At 41.3% G+C, this 19,430-nt stretch overlaps 1 protein-coding gene across 2 annotated transcripts; it reads left to right on the top strand.

Annotated features, from left to right (window-relative positions):
• Positions 1-1,888: 1,888 nt before the first annotated feature.
• Positions 1,889-19,132, top strand: LOC134214871 (2-amino-3-ketobutyrate coenzyme A ligase, mitochondrial). 2 transcript variants are annotated; one of them, XM_062694153.1, is made up of 4 exons: positions 1,889-2,206; positions 3,441-3,447; positions 17,796-17,999; positions 18,065-19,132. In XM_062694153.1, the coding sequence occupies exons 1-4, from the start codon at positions 2,154-2,156 to the stop codon at positions 19,082-19,084; spliced, it is 1,284 nt and encodes a 427-aa protein (XP_062550137.1). In that variant the 5' UTR covers positions 1,889-2,153; the 3' UTR covers positions 19,085-19,132. The 2 variants fall into 2 exon arrangements, with proteins under 2 accessions (XP_062550137.1, XP_062550136.1); XM_062694152.1 differs by lacking the exon at positions 3,441-3,447 and having other exon boundaries at positions 1,890-2,202; positions 17,809-17,999.
• Positions 19,133-19,430: the final 298 nt, after the last annotated feature.

Consider the following 19,430-nt stretch of genomic DNA (forward strand, 5'->3'; position numbering starts at 1 on the left):
TACACAGCCGCTGGATGCCAGAAGAGAGGCTGTTGGAGCCGCACCTCCTTGGTGAACAGACGCTCGATCAGTCGGGTCAAATTTGTTCAAAGTCCCACTCAACACCAGGACTAGGCAAGTGCCCTTTGAGTGGCACACGGTCGCTGTGATAGGGCCTGCTTGCGGACACATGCAGCTTTATAGAAGTCAGAGCCCACTGTCAAACCCCATCACATCCTAAGCAGATCCCACAAGAGGCACTCTCTCACTCTAGCTGATGTCAGAAGGACAACAGTGTCCAAGCAACACTACGTGAGAAGAAGCGTGAGAATTTGAACTTGTGAGGACTATATTAGAACTATATTAGGCGCTCCTTCCCGGATGTCAACTCAACATTTCATAGCGCTGACTGGTCATGAAATATCAGGCAGTCTGCAATGGGTCACTGGAGCTACAGTAGAACTAGCACCATCTAACTCCCGGACTAAATCTGACTACAGTCGCATCTCCACATCGAGATAAGGAGAGATCTCAGAACAGGAGAAAACTTTAATGGGTACTAGATCGAAAAAAGCTAGTTGCTATGCAAAACGACAGCAGAACAAATGTCATATCTTATTTTCAATGCGTTTGTTATTGTCGAAAGATGGTTTAGAAGCCTAAAAATTTAAATATATCGACATATCGTGAACAAAATATGACCAGAACACATTGAGATCGAGATAAGGAGGTTATAGAGATATATAGAGCCCAAATGTATGTAGATTGAAGGGACCGAGAAAACCATCGACATAGGGAGAGATATCAAGATATAGAACATCGAGATGTAGATAGTCGACTGTATAAGTAATACAGACTGCTTTTTTCCATAACATCACTGCCAGAGGGTGTTAGATTGGATACACACACGGGAACCTTTTTAAATCAGTATCGAGAAACTTTATAATTTCGCGTATTGAACACCCCTAATTTGATTTTACTATGGGCTGTCAGCCTGTGAGCTAACTGCCAAACAGTTAAATTTACAAAAAATCCTAAAATTGATTTCCAACATGGTTTATGGTCTACGAGAATAAAATACATATGTTGGAGCCTTAGAAAAGGGTACTCTTTTGAATGAATAAAAAAAATGAACATATTTTTCATAGCTAAAAAACCCAATTGATGCGATATATCCTTAAGATTGCGTGTGACGGGGTTTTCTCTACATTTCTTTTTGATATGCATATGACATGTGAGTAAGTTTTATTAGACACTAGAAAGGTCATAAAAAATGAATTTTAAAGGCTAACTGATTTTTAAAGTGGAACTTAAGTGACAATTATTTTGAGTGTTTTCAAAAGACTTAAAATGTTAAGTAAATTCAACGACACTTTACCTTATCAAGGTGATTTTACCACTGTTATCTGTTGAACGATGTTCTGACATATCGGGAAATTGATGCACAATGTGAGTTGTTGTGTTAAATTTGTAAATTATGCGTAAACAATACTATTGTCCTACTCCTATAATTTATGAGCTTAATATTGCTGAAATTATTTTCACTAAAGTTACACATTTAATATAAATTTACCAACAAATTTCATACAGCATGTGCATAGTCAATTACAACCAAATTAGCTAAACACTTGAGATGATTTACCAAAACTACAAGCATTGAGGAACCAGAAAATTTAAAATTGAATAACTCTAAGTGCTTAAAAATATGTGTAACAAGAACAGTCATGAAGGTTATAGGCTAGCCTCTTTAGTATAGTATATTTAGATAGTATTTAGAAAGATGCGACAATGTTAAAAGATGTCAAACGTAATACGTTTCATGCATTGTTTTCTCCACACGCAGTGAGTTTACTCACCGTAGTCCATCTGCAAGTAGAAACCGCCACAAATGCCAGCGTTATACATCGTTCTCCTACCAGTAGTCGCAGTCTTGTTTATTCCGTCGCTGAGAACAGTTGAGCCACCCGCTTGACAACCACCACGCGCTGGTGAATTGATATCCCGTCGTACATAGTAACGGCAACGCCTACCGAGACGTTCGGCATAAATTGCTTCCAATTTCGCCGTGTTAGCCAATTTAGAAACTGCGTGTCGCGTGATTTAATTTGAACAAATCGTCGTCAAATCAATCAGCATAGTGCATAAATTCTGGTCGAATTCAAAAAGCTGTGATAATGATGTTAACGAAGCAGTTGCTTAGCAGAAGCTCAGTTTCTGCATCAGGTACGTGTATATCGGGTAATATCGCTCAGCCGGTTTTCAAACAGGTGTAGAACAGGAAACCGGTTCTAACGAAAAAGAAGATTTGCATAAAAAGCATTTTTGCATCCAAGGCAGAACGATGCATTGATTTCAGAGCAACATGCAAAACGGCGTGGTTATATCCACACAATATTTGAAACGAAGACAGTGGAGACGCGTGGTTGTACATAAATGGAAGGGGCAGGCGCGTACTCCATGGAGTGCACTGTATAATGGAGATCATCGATTATTTATTCAAGTTTGTTTTGTTTTAGTTTTCACACTGGAGAGGATAAATTAGGTTGAAATAACATGTGGCCTTATGGCCTCATGTTTTTACTTAATCATGTAATCCATTAGATTAATGACACCCTACTTAACGGTGCCCACAGGGATAATTTTGTATCTGTATGAAGTTCAGGTTCAAAACTACTCACAGAAGAAAAGATTTATGCAACTTTTTTCTCGGGAGTGAACAATGAAGGGTAACGACAATGATTGACATGTTCAAGGCCACCCGAAAACGTGCGTCATTTAGTCAGTGACTTTTGGGTGTAATTTGTCACGCCACCAACCGAAAACGTTCGATGTGTTTGGGGGCTTGTCCATATAGAAACAAACAAAAATATCAACCTTTTTGCGAATTTGATGAAGTTGTCAAGAAAATACAGTTATTTTTGTTCTAATGACTAGGATCAAAATGTATCTTGATACTCGTTGATACTCGTGTTGTTGTACTTTGTATAACAATCGTGAGAAAATATCGTTTGCAGTATTTTTACCCCTGTTGGTAGGCTGACCATACGTACCGTATTAACCGGGACAGTCCCGTTTTTAAGACCTTATTGTGCTGTCCCGTCTTAATCTAAATAATTCTCAATTTGTCCCGTTTTTTCATTGTTTTTTTTTCAAAGATACCAAAATCTAAAATATTGTTCAAACAAATTCAATAATTTAGGCAGCAAACTGGAATCATTAACATAGAAAGTGTTTTTTTTGTGTCTTGCTATCTATGCCGTTTTGTATTTTCCATTGATCGATTTTTCTTAAGGTTTTCAACTCAGTCAATGACGACAGGTGCTTCTCCGGGAGATTTTTTCATACAGTTTCATTTCAATGATTTTTTGCTGCTTATTCCGGAGGCATTAAAATTTGCCCAATTCCATCAGTAGATTGAACGGAATTAGTAAATTGATAGGCAAGTATTTCCTAAAATTCAGCCTCAACGTCAATAAAATGAAGCGCATGGACAGACGTTCTAATCTTCAAATTAAGCTCATTTTCGATTATTCTTTCTGAATCTGCTGAAGTAGGTCATTCATTTTTTTTTTCAAATCTTCTTTACCACATAATTTTCAATCATAATTTTTCGAAACATTAAGAATCATTCAAAGTCTTTCTGAATTATTTAGAAATCATCCACTGTAAAGAAACGAAGGCATGAAAAAATAATTTTTGCAATTCCTGATCATAAAACCTGGTTTACAGTTGTCATTTGAGTGATAAAACGGCCTACTTTTCCATACCAACAGAATGGGTGCTTTAATGACCATTATGCAACTCAAATGGGTTGCATAATATTCATTATAGCACTCATTTGGGTGCTATAATGAAAAACCTACATTGGGACAGTAGTTACATGACAACATTTAGCTGAATTAGTTTGGGTGAGTGTTTAAATAGTGTACTCTAAGCGTCTCGTAATAAATGAAATGGTTTGTTGGACATAACATCACAATTTTCCAAAGGCAATTGCATCCATCGCTCCATAGCTTTTCAAGCTATGCAATTTGGCAAGATAAGATGGAATCTTATTGTTCTCTGCCGCAACATAATTTATTGGCATGAATGATCATGTGGAGTAAATTCGATTGTACAATTTTGGTAAAGATTTATCATATAAGCCCATTTTTCGTCATTGCAAAAATAGCGTGTGCAACTCGTTGCAAAACTCGATTTTTTCAGCACTCAGAGTTTATCCAACTCGGCAAGCCTCGTTGGATAAACGTACAACTCGTGCTGAAAAATCATCTTTTGCAACTAGTTGCACAAACTACTATTATAAATCAACAAAATCGAGTTTTCAAACCGAGGGAAAATTTGGTTGGATTAAAGGCTAGATTCAAGGTCCTTACGTACTTTAAAGCTAGTTTACACATCAGGAACTTGTCAGCAAATTTCGCTCCCATGTTTGGATGAGATTTATGGGATTCCGTTTTGAAAAATTAGAAATTCAGCCGGATTTAAATACAATCCGGCGGAAAGTCTGAGCTGAAAACCAGTCTGGATTTTTATACTTTACACTGTTTTTGGAAGCACATCAGTACAAAATCAATGGACGAGATTCCCGAAGTCTGAGGCTACTTTTAGCGGGTAATTTAAATAAATTTCGCTCCAAAAGGACTGTAAATTAATTAAATTTGACATTTATTCTCATGCGCCAACCATATTCAAGTAAATAATTAAAATGACATTTTATTAATGTTCTTGCCTTGTTGTTTTTATCCGCAGATGTTTTCCCACTTATATTCATATAAAAAGAATTTGGCACGGGAAATCAATAATCCCACAATCTTTTCGCATTTGTCTTTTGACATTTTTTCTTAGCCTTCTAATGCCGAAAACCGGCCTAAGGCAGGGTAGTTTGCCTATTGTTTGTTATTTTCAATTGTACAGAATTGGAAAACTTTTTGATATTGGTCAATAATAAAATCCTTAATGCAAATCTAAGGTAGATTAAAATTAAATTTTAAAATTTTACAATTTTTTTTTTGAATATTGAAACATGCGTTATTTTCTTTTCCTTCGTGTTTTTGTCAGCGTCTCTTTTAAGAGTGGAATATTTGTATTTTAGTATTTTCCATAACTAACTTAATACAATAGAAGATTATGGTGATAAATGATTCACTCTAAAATATTTCTAATTTCTTACACGGAAAATGAAAATTAGGCCCATCCCGGGCAGAAGCCATGAACAGAATAACAAAACATGATATGGATTTGATTGATATAAGAGATAAAAGAACTGGCAACAATATCAAAAATTTGCACCGAAATATCATTTAAATATCAAGATATGCTATGGATAAGAACAAACTAATGGCACATGATATTGATAACTTCTTACAAATAGCATAACTTAATCTCCGCATGATATTTTAGTGCAAAATATTGATATTGTCGTCTGATCTTTTATCTCTTATATCAATCATGTCCATAGCTCATTTTGCAATTTTATCAACATTTGATATTATTGAGCTATTTTTGTCTACTCGGGATACATTTTGAAATTTCTACAGCTCTTTCATTTTATCACAAGATTTTTTGGCGTGTCCCGTTTTGCAAGCGCATTTGTCCCGTTTTTTGACCGAAATGATCTGGTCAGCCTACCTGTTGGATATTCCAATCACTGCGACCATCGTTTGTTAAATCTATTGTGAAATATGCCCCATGTGATTCGCTTAGGGGCCCTCCTTAGCCGTGCGGTAAGACGCGTCGCTACAAAGCAAGACCATGCTGAGGGAGGCTGGGTTCGATCCCCGGTGCCGGTCTAGGCAATTTTCGGATTGGAAATTGTCTCGACTTCCTTGGGCATAAAAGTATCATCGTGCTAGCCTCATGATATACGATTGCAAAAATGGTAACCTGGCTTAGAAACCTCGCAGCTAATAACTGTGGAAGTGCTTAACGAACACTAAGCTGTGAGGCGGCTCTGTCCCATGTGGGGATGTGATATCAATAAGAAGAAGAAGATTCGCTTAATCAAGTTGACGTATTATTACATTACTATGTAGAGCAATCGCATCACCTTGACTTTCAGCGTTTTCCCAATGCGATATTATGGTTATGATGAATCTTACTACCGTATTGAAACCTGTTCTCCAAACTTCAGAGGGTTCTTTCAGCCCTCCGTTGAAGAACTATAAACTTTTAAAAATTGCCGGACAATGGTATAAAAATGTTTCGAGTCCTCCACATGTATGCCGCAGAAAAACCATATCGTCTTGAAATTTTCCTAACACCTTCAAGTGATATCAGCTCGGCCAATGGCCTGTTGTAAGCGTTGTAAGACCAGTATATGTATTGTGCCTTGCAACAAAATGACAACTTTCGTGATCATTTTTCAAGGACATCATAGTTTTAATGATTGATACTAACGCAGGGTCAATCAACTTAATTAATATTTATTGGACTTCCGTATTGGTTGAGGGTTTAAATGCGAATGACAAAAATTAACGAATAGAAAATGAGTGTCAATAACTCATTGGTTGCTACGCTTGTTAACAATCAACTCGATTACTGTGATTTCTAACACTTAATCGGCTAATCCTATGCTAGATCTGCAAACGTCCAGCTTCTAAGCCTTTCGTAAATTTATCAGCCAACTGGTCAGTTGTGTTAACAGCTTCGACTTCAAGTGTACCGTTATTGAAGTGGTCTCTTATGAAGTGGTGCTTGATATCGATATGTTTCACGCGTTTATATTTGGTATTCTTGGACATAGCTATGCATCCTCTGTTATCTTCAAAAATTACGAACGATTTCTTCTCTTCTATTTCCTTCTAATCTTCAGTATACCTTTGAGTCATTATCCTTCAGATGTTGCAATATGCTCAGCCTCGCTTGATGAAGTTGCGACAGTTTGCTGCTTCTTATTTGCCCAGGATACGGATGAGCCATACACTTTGAACAAGTAACCGCTTACTGACTTTCTGTCAATCGTGTCCGAGGCCCAATCAGTATCAGCAAATCCGACAAGAGGCGATACACTCATTTTGCTTGAGCTTCATTGATTTAGTACCTTTCAAATAGCAAACAATTCCTTTTAGCATCTGCAAATGAACTTCAGTAGGTTTTCGTTGGAATCTTCCCAAATATCCTATGGAGTAGCAAATATCAGGCCTTGCACATAGCATTGTATACATCAAGCTTCCCAGAAGCTCACGATAGGGACGATCAACACATTCTTTAGTGTCTTGCTGCATTGTAATCTTTTCAATCGGTGTCTTGACAGAATTGCAGTTTTCTAATCCAAACTTTGTTAAAACTCGATCGATTCCTGCTTCTTGTGATAATTCCATGATGCCATCGTTTCGATTGTACGATATCTTGATTCGCAGAAAATGTTTGGCAGTGCCACAGTTTGACATTTCAAATTCATTTGATAAAACTTTCTTAATATTTTCTATCTTCAACATATCATCTCCAACTAACAGCAAATCATCAACATAGATAATCACGTATGTAGTTCCAGTCTCGGTGCTTTTCACATACAAACAGTAGCCATGTCTGGAACGCTTGAATCCAATCCTGATAAGCAAATCGTTCAATTTCTCGTTCCAGTATCTTGGACTTTGCTTCAAGCCTTAGAGGGATTTTGCTAGCCTGCAAACTTGATTTTGTTTCGCAGTTATGCCATTTGGAATTACCAAGTACATATCATCCGTTAGTTCACCGTAAAAACCAATCGAGCTTTGTAACGGACGGGTAGTCCATTTTCATTCTCCTTGACATGAAAAATCCATTTTGACTTCAACGAGGTTACTGTTACACCTTTTGAACATTCTACCAAGCGCCACACCTTATTAGTTTGAGAGACATTAGTTCGTCTTCAATTTTTTTTTGCCAATGTTCTTCATCTGATGGACCGTAGACATCCTTATACGTTTCAAGTGGATCAAGGAATGGATACTTGAATGTTGAGACAGAAGTACTTTGGGCAGTGACGATTCTGCCAACGATATGTAGGGTCATGGGTTCGAGTCCCATCGAAGGGAAAGTGGTTACCTCCAATACATTTTCCAAATCAATATCTTCCACATAACGTACATATTCGCATATGAGTTTTCATAACATTGTAAATTAACGTCCAAGTCGGGTGGTTTAATCCCCGGAAATAGGCAATTAACTTTGATTGAACTGATATAATCTTTTTATTCACACGCAGCCTTTCTGTCCCATTCACTGCGCCTTAATATATTCATCTTGTTCAGGTTGCGGACTATTGGAGTACGATCAGAATCCATATTTTCATTGTCATCTACTTCCATTACATACTCGACTCGACTTTTCGAATCAAGTTTCTTCCGTCCAAAGCGCTTCAATTCGCCATCCAGCTTCTGGTTCCAAATGGTTGACGGTCTGGTTGACTAATCCTTCTGGCTGCTCCATATAAATTTCCTCCTCTTCCAACTCACCTTGCAGAAAAGCTGTTACTGCATCCATCTGGTGAATCTTCAGGTCCAACCTGGCAGTCAACGACATCAAATAGCGGATGGTGGCATATCGGACCACGGGCGAGTAAGTCTCTTCGTAGACGACACCCTTTGTAACAATTTAATCATCCCTAGCCGTATGCTTCGTCAAAGCTCCAATCAGCAAGCTGACGCGCCACCTGTTTCTGAGATATGAGACTATTGAGGCTTTCGCGTTTAAGGTCAAACTTTGAGTTCCGCGGATTCCGGTCGACTAAAGTTTTAGAAACGCGAAATCTCGACATTATCTCGGTGGCTCTAGTCCATAGCAGAGTGTTTTATAGTTATTGGCCTATAATCAAAGCGAAGCCTAATTAATAGTGATCAATTGAGTTTTACTACGGAAATTGTAAAAGTTTATAACATAAACCGAAGTAGGTAAAACTATAACTAGTGGAAGATTTGTTAAAACTATAATTAGGTTGTTTCTCTAGTTGAAGGATAGTGATCCGTAATCGCGACACGTGGAGTATCCGACACCTGGTGAAAGCTGGTGTCCTCCGTGTCAGGTAAGAACTAGACCGCAAAGATGGAGTTGATAAAACTAAATAATTTGTCATTGAACAGCTTCCCACTGTTCATCGTGGGCCCTTGTGCGGGACGAGTCAGTTCCACGGATCGTTCAACCCCTCGTTCCGACCGCCTCGAAAGTCGTCTGGTCGGTGTCCAAGCTCCCAACTCTCCCCTAAGTGTCGAGACAAGCGTGCTACATTGTGAGTTGTCGCACAACGCGTGGCCACGTCATTACGCCACCCCGTGGGTATAACCGTCATTACCGTTACCACATTGCGCAACTATTCTACATCGTGCTACAAACGCAAAGCAAGCGGAACGCCACCAAGTGGCCAGGAGTGTAACCAAAGCCATTACCAAGTTACACCGGCCTACCGTCAGGATAGTCGTGACATGCACCCATCGGTCACGATACAGTCAGCGAAACGCTTAAGGGGAGTCCAGAGTAAGACGGACGATTACTTCACGCCGAACGCCTAAGCATAGGCGAACCAGGGACGTTTCCCAGAAAGGCGACGATCGTCGAACGGATATCATCGAATCGTCGTTTATGGCCGTTACATCCCGAGCTCTAGTATCAGGTTAGCCTAGGGTTAGTAATCTAGTATTAAGCTAAAGTTTTGTGAAACCCAAAGGGGAAAGTTATAATTAGGTCTAAATATGCATCCGATAAGCGCTCATAAGAATTAGAGTATTTTAAAATTTTGAATGCATCAATAAATCAAGCATGCCCGTAAGCATTTTGCCTTTGGTCGAAAGTAATTGAGATTTTTATGAGATTTATTTCGAATTATGAATCCGTCCTTTATCGAGTAGTATTTTTTCATTGATTGTGCTTGGATTAGATTATGGAACGATTCTTTGGTTGACGTTGGAAATTTGGAACAAAGCGAAGTGAGGTCGTGTGTTTGAATTCTATCAACTTGCCCGTTTTAAGAGTCTCAACCGGGCCGAGACAAACAAGCCTCAGCAGCCTCTCTAAGGAGAGTGGCGCATAAGCTGTTGTTGGTGGCAACGAACAGAAAGCATATGTTTCACCTTGACTTGAGAGTAGCCCTTGGTCACTAAACGGGCTTTGTACTGCTCGGTAGATCCATCTGGACTGGTCTTGACCGTGTACACCCACTTGCAACGGAGTGCTTTCCTTCCAGCAGGCAAATCGGCGAGCTCCCAGGTCTGATTCTTCATCTGCGCTCGGTACTTCTCGACCATCGCGTCCTTCCAACGGTCGCTGTCCTTGCACGAAATCGCTTCCTGGAACGTCTGTGGCTCGACGCTCGCATCACCTGGGGTTATGCGAAGCTGTGGAATTTGGGAACTTTCGTCAGGGAGGGAGGGCAGCAGGTTGTAGGTCAGGGTCGATCAGCGTCTTGTCGGCGTCTTCTGATTCCTCGGACTCGGTTTCACTGAGCTCGTCATCTTGCGCCTCCAGATCGTTTTCTTCACCGTCTATACGAACTGTTTCTCTGCAACATACATCTCGTTCTGCACAATCATTTCGAAAGGTGCTTCTTGGGTGGAATCTACTTCTCTCGGAGTAACTTGACCTTCCTTCATAAATATCACGTCATGACTCACTGCTACGTCCTGCGTTTTGAAGTTGTACACTCTGTACGATTTTGAGTTCTCGCTGTAGCCCATGTAGATGCAACGTTCTGATTACTCATCCCATTTGCGTCTCTTCTCCTTCGGAATGTGCACCATGACTTCGCTTCCAAACACACGCAGGTGCGACAAATCGGAGCGGTTTCCCGTAAACTTCTCTTCAGGAGTGACTTGAAGACCTTTTGTCGGTGAACGATTGACGACGTATGAATCAGTAACTACCGCTTCCGCCCAGAATCGTTTTCCAAGCCCAGCATCAAACAGCATACTCTTGGCACGCTCCACCAACGTTCGGTTCATCCGTTCTGCAAGCCCATTCTGCTCCGGATTGTACGGAACCGTTGTCTCGTGATGGATCCCAGCTCGACGCAAGCACCGCTGCATCGCACAATTAACGTACTCCTTGCCGTTGTCCGTTCTGATCCACTTGATTTGCTCTCCCGTTTGGTTCTCGACAAATGACTTGAAATCTTCAAATGCTTCCAAAACGTCCGCCTTCGATTTCAAAAAATATACAAACGCTTTCCTGCTCGCATCATCGATGAATGTCAGAAAGTACCTGCTTCCTCCCAACAATACCGTCTCCATTGGCCCACAGAGCCAGCTCGAGCACCCGATCAGCACGATGACCTTTTACCTTGAACGGTTGCCGCTGGTGCTTACCTTGAATGCAGGGAACACATTTCTCCAACTCTTCGTCTTCAAATTGCATGCCTGTCGCTATTTTCCTCAGCCGCTTCATACCGTCAGCCGAAAGATGTCCCAATCGACGATGCCATAGTTGAAAACTATTCTGCTCCCGTGCCACGTGAACGTTCGGATTCTTGACCAGCTTCAGCTTGTACAGACCATCCGAATACTGTCCAACCGCTACGATCTCCTTCAATGGGCTAACAACCATAAACGAGCTCTTGTCAAACGTCACCTGGTATCCGCTCTGGCACATCTTGCCCACGGACAGCATATTCAAGGCCAAATCTGGAACACACAGCACATTCTTCATGGTGATACCACACGACGAACCTCCGATGTCAACTTCCAGATTGACGACGCCCTTCGAGATGACGTCAGCTTTCGAATTATTCGCTACGTTGATACTTGACGACACATTTTCAACTTCTTCCAATAACTTCCTGTTCGAATCGAAGATCCGAACGAAATCGAAGATCCAGTCGGCATTAACCTCTGACGACTGTATTGCGTTGGACGCGTAGAATGCAGCGTGACCACTTTATTTCCCACGGGCTTCTCCTCGGGTTCTTTCTTCTTACTAAATTTCCTCTGGCACTGAGATGCATAGTGTCCCGACTTCTTGCACCGGAAACACTTCACCGCAGACTTTTCTCCAGATTTCTGCTCCGGTCTCGGATGGCTGTAGAACGCACCATCACTTGACTTGCAATTGTTGCCGACCTTCACATCCTGCAAGATTTTCGCTTTGACGATGTCCGCCGTAAGCTGCATTCCCGACGACTCCAATCCTAGGATCATCGGTTCGTACTGCTTCGGCAGGTTTTTCATCAGCAAACTCGCTAATCAGGTGTCGTCCACTTTGAAACCTACCTCCGAAAGCTGGTGACACGTCGTCAACAGTTCGTTCACGTATTCCTGTGTCGTATAGCAAATGATTTCTTCATCCCGTTCAGCGCCAACCAGTCGGATTCCCGTCAGTCTTCTCAACAGGCCAATTTTCCGTGTCGAGCCGCTATGCTCGTAGCACTAGCCACGCCGGCAACGATACCGAGCTGCTCGGCAAACGACCTCCGATGGCGGCTTGATTCCTGGTACCATTTCGAACTTGGTTTTCTTGATCCCCGGAACCATCTTGAGATCCGTTTCCTCCTTCTCCGGCCATTTTCTTTAAACTTTTCTTCGGGTTGAAAAAAATTTCACTTCGCCAAACAGAACTGTTTCCTTAGCAACTGCCTTAGCAACACGTCTGTTTGGTTCGATATGTAGAGGCTAACTGATACGTGCTGATACATTTAATGTCATATATGTTAGTGGCATACTATGATACAAACAATTCGATGGTTACTGCGCCAACATCATTGATAGTAACTTGTACGCCCATGTCAAATCCAGCAATACAGCCTTTGTACCAAGCTTGAAAGTATTCGTCATTCTTAGCCACATTTATTACTATAGGATGATTCAATTTGACCAGGCGTTCGAAGCAGTTCTTCTCGTTGACAAGATGGTCGTTGGCACCAAAGTCAAGCCTGAATACCAACTTCTTTCGTTCATCGCTGTTTCGAGCTTCTCTTCTGTCTACCATGAACGCCGCCGGTTTTTCCTTATACGTATCGGACATTCGATCGGTCTTCTTTAATTCTTCTGCCAAAAGTCGTTCTCTCACAACGTCCAGCGTCAGCTTCCCTTCTCCGAAAGTCTCTAAAGCGGTCACTAGTGGATCGTTCGTCTCCGAAAGGGTCACGAACAATTGAGAAACCAAATCGCTTTCTTCCAACTTCGCTCCAGTAGACTTCAGTTGCCGGATAAGTTCATCGAAAGTCTTCAAATGTTCTCTAACAGATGTACCTTCTAGGTCTAGCATCTTAAACTTTGCAAGCTGTGGTCCAAATTTGTTTATCGGTATCTTTTTCTCGGATGAGGTCCAGCATGTCGTCATGAATGAATGAAATGATGAGATTCGCTGCTTTACAGTCCTGTTCGTTGAACTTTGCTAGTTCCTCTGGCGCTGCCGGTGCTTCTTTTTGCGTGACTTCCAACAGACTAACGGACTTCAGATATTTTTCAACTAGGAACTTCCAATTTTCGTAGCTGGTATCCTCTAACTGGGGAATGCCGTATACGGCAACCTCCTTGCGTGGCCGAAGTGGCCTGTGCAGTACATAAGAGTCTTCCAGCTTCCAGCTCCATTCAGCTCGGTCCGTGGCTACACGTTGCCAACCACGCAGTCTACGTAGGATCCGCAAGCAATCTTCCACCTGATCGATCCACCTTGCGCGCTGTATATGTACCTAAATCTTTTTTGAAAAATCGAGAATATTTCGAATAGTAAATAAATACCTTAGGTGTTATGAACCTGCCTCGCAATTAATGTGCTTATCCAAATGACTTCTAGTTTCATGTGTTCCCAGGATTTTAGTTCAATATTATGAAAACATGCAGATACACCAAAAAAGGCTCGGGACCTATGAATTGTCGAGATGAACCAAGTCTTGCCAGCATATCGGCTTGTTCGTTGCCATCAATAACACAATGGCTAGGAATCAACACCGATTCACTTTATAACGACAAGGTTTGGAATGACTTAACGTTTAACGTTACTGATTTCAAAGCTGCTGCTGACTATCAGACATTATGCAACAAATATTTGAATGCCTGTAATTACGACGTTAGCATAATAAGTGAGACCCTAAATGGCCGGGGCGAAATGCGATGACAGCAGCTCTTCGTGGGTGCGTGTGCACGCCACGGAGATCTGACAAGACGAGGCCGAGTCATGGCTTGCTGCTTACCGATTGACACGCTGAGACATTAATGTATCATAATCACACGCTGATGGTAACTTACTCAAACTCCATAGCCACCCTGGCCATGGAAATCGACATATTTATCACTGGGCCAGTAACGCCTGCTCCAACTTTATTATTCAGCTTGGAACCATCGGTGTAAACTACAATTGATCCTGAGCGAAGAATTGGTCCATCGTTCAATTAATTGCATATTATTCGGCAACTCGGCCGTACGAAAATCATTTTTTTGTTTAATATCCTGGCTGTGTATATGCACAGCACATGTTTCGAAATGGACTATTTTTTTTTTTTTTTTTTTTTTATGTAACCCGTTGGCAGTCTCTCGACTCAAACTCTACTCCGGGTCCATCCCTATTATTCCCCACGGTAATTAAATTTGCTTCTATGAGCCTCTATTTTAGATCAATAACAGACGATCCTAAGCCACGTTGCTCAAATGGTCACTGTTTTAGGCCTGATCCAAATAGTTTTATTAAATAGTCCCCTTCAATAACATGATCACCGTTTTCACCATTATAACTATCACTCATCACTCCAACTTAACACTAGGTCTATTCCCTGTTGATCCGGTGATTAAATTTGCTTCTACGAGCCTCTATTTTTGATCATTAACAGACGTTTCTAAGCTACGTTACTCAAATGGTCACTGTTAAGGCCTGATTCAAATAGTTTTCTACAAAATAATCCCGGTAGCATCACTTATTATCGTTATCACCACCATCACTATCATAATTACTATTGTCCCTGTCATCACAAATATCTTATTTAGTCATGAACACACACACAATGAATCGATCTTCAAAACAGCGCTGTTATATATCATATAAGAACCGACACTTCTACTAGCTTTCATTGGACATGTACCGAATATTTTACATTATTTCTAATATAATTATAAAATAATTCCCACTTCAAGCACCTCAACTCAATATTGCATTTCATTCTTCATACTCACTGCGAACATGTTCCCATCCCAAATCAACTTTATCTTTTACATAGCTTTTTCTGTCACTATGTCTACACCACCAATACCAACTTGTGTATTAACCTTTTCACTAACACTTGCAAAACCACACAACATCACCATTTTCATATCAACAACCGTTTTTTTCACAATTTCATCGAGATCAGCAATTATCACTACTATCCCTACTACAATGTTAACGCAAACAAAAACTAGCCAGTCATTTTTTTTTTCTAAATTTGCAGTTTCCATCAAACAAATGAAGCTCAAAAAATAATAAGCTTAAAATCTATCGTGAGAGTCAGTCTTATTGTAGATATGATGACAAAGAGAGAAAACTCGAATAGAAGTGCATTTTGAAACAATAATAACGCACTAGATTTTGATAAATATGACTAGTTTAAAACTTATTTTGAGATCTATTTAGTCTATTTAGCAAGCCACAGTTCAGAACTGTTTGCCTAGCAATTATCAAAAATTCTCAACTTAACAACACCGAATACTGTTGCTATGGGCCTGTTGGTCTTCAAAAGCTTCGAAATGGCCTCCAAATAAAATTCAACAGGTAATAATTTTACAGACATTTCTTGAGCTTCGAATTTTTGATAGGGTTAGGAAGTCTTTGGTAGATCTTTATGTCTATGGATCTACTGTTAATCTAGTCATAATTTTGTCGAATGTTTCGCACTGTGTCACTATTACTCTGTCGGTCTTAGTTATCTTATGTTTCCTACGTTATTCAGTTCAATTCTATACTCATTGTAGATTATGTTACGTTTTGATGTCAGTTCATTGTCTCTATTGCTAAAGGTCACCTCCTCTCAGGCGAGTATCCTAGTTCAAGCGTATAAGTAAGTACCGCTTAAGAGTTAAGCAAACGTGAAAGAATGCAGAATGTCTTGATGATATTTTCTACTGGTTAATTCCTACCTAGCTATGTTTAAGCGTGGCTACGACTCATCATCATCAGGGAACGCCTCTGGAAAGTATTGCCGCATAGCAGAGATCATTATCACTGATGAAAAGGACCTCTACCTGTCTGCACCACCATTCAAGGCTCCAAGATACGATGTCCGTTGAATCACATGCACATGCGTAAAATCAGTGCATCAATGCCAGATTATATGTGACGCGGCATTAAACAAAAAATATTCAACATGTGATATCACCACGACAGGATATGTCTTTGGTTGCCATATCAGTGCTAATGGCGTAAGCCCACCCATCGCGGCAAGATAACCTATCCGAGGGGAGGGAGAAATAATGTAAGAAAAATGCTTGAGAATATCATTTCAAGACCAAAGTCTCAAAACTACCCATACGCTGCTGCAAACAAAGACCCAAACGACGACCCGACGAATCCAACAGCTCTCCCATGCAAACCAACACCATCAACACGCACGCGAGGGTCTCTGCTGTTGACAGTGCTGGTCCGCGCGAGAGCGCCACCAGACTCCCGAAATCGACACTCGAGCTCGAGTCCCCGCCCACAAAGACAAGTCACTGTTCAAACGAATGTTGCCTTAATTGACTCCCCCATCCCGGGCACAGATTCTTTCCGAAGGATACTCAATATAAGTTCCACCGGGAAGCCAAGCACCAGAGATTGAGGAAAATCAGATAATCCAGCATCAGGCGACTCACGTCTGTTATTTAAGCAGAGAAGATGTTATAGGTGATATTCTCAATACGGCCGTTCAGAATGGTTCAGCGGATGTAAATTATGGATCATTATTAGGTCTTGTAATTTTAAACAAAACATTCTGAATACACGCGATAAACTATGGATATTATTATATCGGAGTTTTTAATATGAAATATATATGATATGAAATTTGCAAAAAAGAATTTACGTGTCTTGGAGGGACTCGAACCCTCAACCTCCCACTTTCTAGATAGAAGTGATAACCTCTACACAACAAGACCACTTAAAGGTCACGTTTGAGGAAAAGCCATCGTACGTATTTTGGACTCCGCAAAACGCTCCGATCGAATAGAGTTGGCTGCCGTGCCAAACTGACTATCTACAAAACGCTTATTAGACCGGTAGTTCTCTACGGACACGAGACCTGAACGATGCTCATGGAGGACCAACGCACACTGGGAGTTTTCGAAAGGAAAGTGCTGCGTACCATCTATGGTAGGGTGCAGATGGCGGATGGTAGGTGGAAGAGGCGAATGAACCACGATTTGCATCAGCTGTTGGGAGAACCATCCATCGTTCACACTGCGAAAATCGGAAGACTACGGTGGGCCGGGCACGTAGCCAGAATGTCGGACAGTAATTCGGTGAAAATGGTTTTCGACAACGATCCGACAGGAACAAGAACGCGATTTGGTAATAAATAAATAAATAAATCGATGAAAGTTGTACCTTTTTATCATCCAGTAATCATTGATTATGATCAGTGACTTGATACTTATGTTGCTTAGAATTCTAAAATCACCTTTTAGGTCTCCTCTCTTCTGCTCTTCAAAGCACACCTCTCTGATCCATGATCTGAATAAATTGAACCAGTGGTAACACGTGGAGCAAAGCGTCTAGCGCTTTGTTCGGCGTAGTTCTCATTGCACTTGTTATTTAAAAATTACCAACTTCTTCTGCATCACCCTTTTTTCGGTATTTAGCCACCATATGAGATATAAATCCATTGAATCATATTTTGCTTTAATCGAATTTTTGCCGAAGGTCGCCTTACTTGTCTATGAAGCATTTGTAACATTGCTAAGTCTAAGTCAATTCTCGTAGTTCGTCATTCCAGCAGCGCCGCCAATGCCCATTTCCGCCAGATCGTTCAAACGCAGCTGGACGAAATTGACAAAGCTGGAACTTACAAACGGGAACGTATCATCGTTTCACCTCAGGCCACTTCCATCCACGTTGAGGGCTCCCAGGGCCAAATTCTAAACTTCTGCGCCAACAACTATCTCGGTTTAGCTGTGAGCATTCTTCCTATATTTAATACAACACGTTTCATCTCGAACTATTTTTTTCCGAATTTCAGTCGAACCCGGACGTCGTCGATTTCGGCAAAAAAGCGCTGGACGAGTACGGTGCCGGTTTGAGCTCGGTGCGATTCATCTGCGGAACACAGAACATACACAAGCAGCTGGAGAAAAAACTATCGGAGTTCCATCAAAGAGAGGACACCATTTTGTACGCGTCCTGCTTCGATGCCAACGCAGGGATATTCGAGGCCGTGCTGACGCCAGAGGATGCCGTCTTTTCGGATGAACTGAACCACGCCTCAATCATCGATGGAATTCGACTGTGCAAGGCCAAGAAGGCCCGATACTTGCACAGGGATATGGCCGATTTGGAGGAGAAACTGAAATCAAGTGATGCCCGTGTCAAAATGATTGTAACGGATGGTGTATTTTCGATGGATGGTAACGTGGCGCCGCTCCCGGAGATCTTCACGCTGGCAGAGAAATACAACGCATTGACCTTTGTGGATGATTGCCACGCGACCGGATTTTTTGGAGCGACTGGAAGAGGAACGGAAGAATTCTACGGGATGCTGGGACGGTGCGATATCATAAACTCCACTTTGGGCAAAGCTTTAGGAGGAGCCGCGGGAGGATATACCACTGGACCGAAAGAGTTGATAGATCTTCTGCGTCAAAGGTCTCGCCCTTATTTGTTCTCGAACTCTCTGCCACCGCCGGTGGTGGCCAGTGCTATGAAGGTAATCCAGATGTTGATGGAATCCAGCAAACTGACGGCCCGAGTGCAGAGCAACACAAAACGCTTCCGCGATGCTATGACCAAAGCAGGGTTTACCATTTCCGGTATGGATCATCCCATTAGTCCGGTGATGCTGGGGGATGCCCGACTGGCTTCAGTATTTGCCGATGAAATGTTGAAACGCGGAATCTACGTGATTGGGTTTAGCTATCCGGTGGTACCGAAGGGTAAGGCCCGCATCCGCGTACAACTTTCAGCGGCCCACACGGATGAAGAAATCGATCGTGCGGTGGCTGCTTTCATTGAAGTGGGGAAACAGCTCGCAGTTGTTTCATGAAACACAACGAATTTATAATAAACAAATAAAATTTCTCTAACAAATGGGTTTCAAATCTGTTCTTATTCATATTAAAAGTTTGTAATTGACCGATCAACCCAAGTCTTCGAGGAGAAAACTATTTTTCTAAATAAGGAAACTGTTCCCATATTCAGCTCACTGTTTCAATAAAAATCGTATACTTTGATTGAAGATTCTCAGCCCCACTCTTCGTCCAGCCATACTAGACTAGAGCCTCTTCAAGCAAACCTCGTGCAATCGAATACTACGTGCTCTGGAGTATCCTCTACGTTGATCTACGGCGATGACGCATGTCCACACCAGTGCAGATATTGGCGAAAACAGC

The sequence above is a fragment of the Armigeres subalbatus genome, chromosome 2 (assembly GCF_024139115.2).
Source record: "Armigeres subalbatus isolate Guangzhou_Male chromosome 2, GZ_Asu_2, whole genome shotgun sequence".
NCBI classification, from domain to species: Eukaryota; Metazoa; Arthropoda; class Insecta; order Diptera; family Culicidae; genus Armigeres; species Armigeres subalbatus.

Excerpts from the sequence above, each read along its gene's own strand:
- LOC134214871 (XM_062694153.1), top strand. The coding sequence starts at position 2,154 with ATGATGTTAACGAAGCAGTTGCTTAGCAGAAGCTCAGTTTCTGCATCA. Across the intron at positions 18,000-18,064 it reads ACAACTATCTCGGTTTAGCT|TCGAACCCGGACGTCGTCGA; the intron begins GTGAGCATTCTT and ends TCCGAATTTCAG.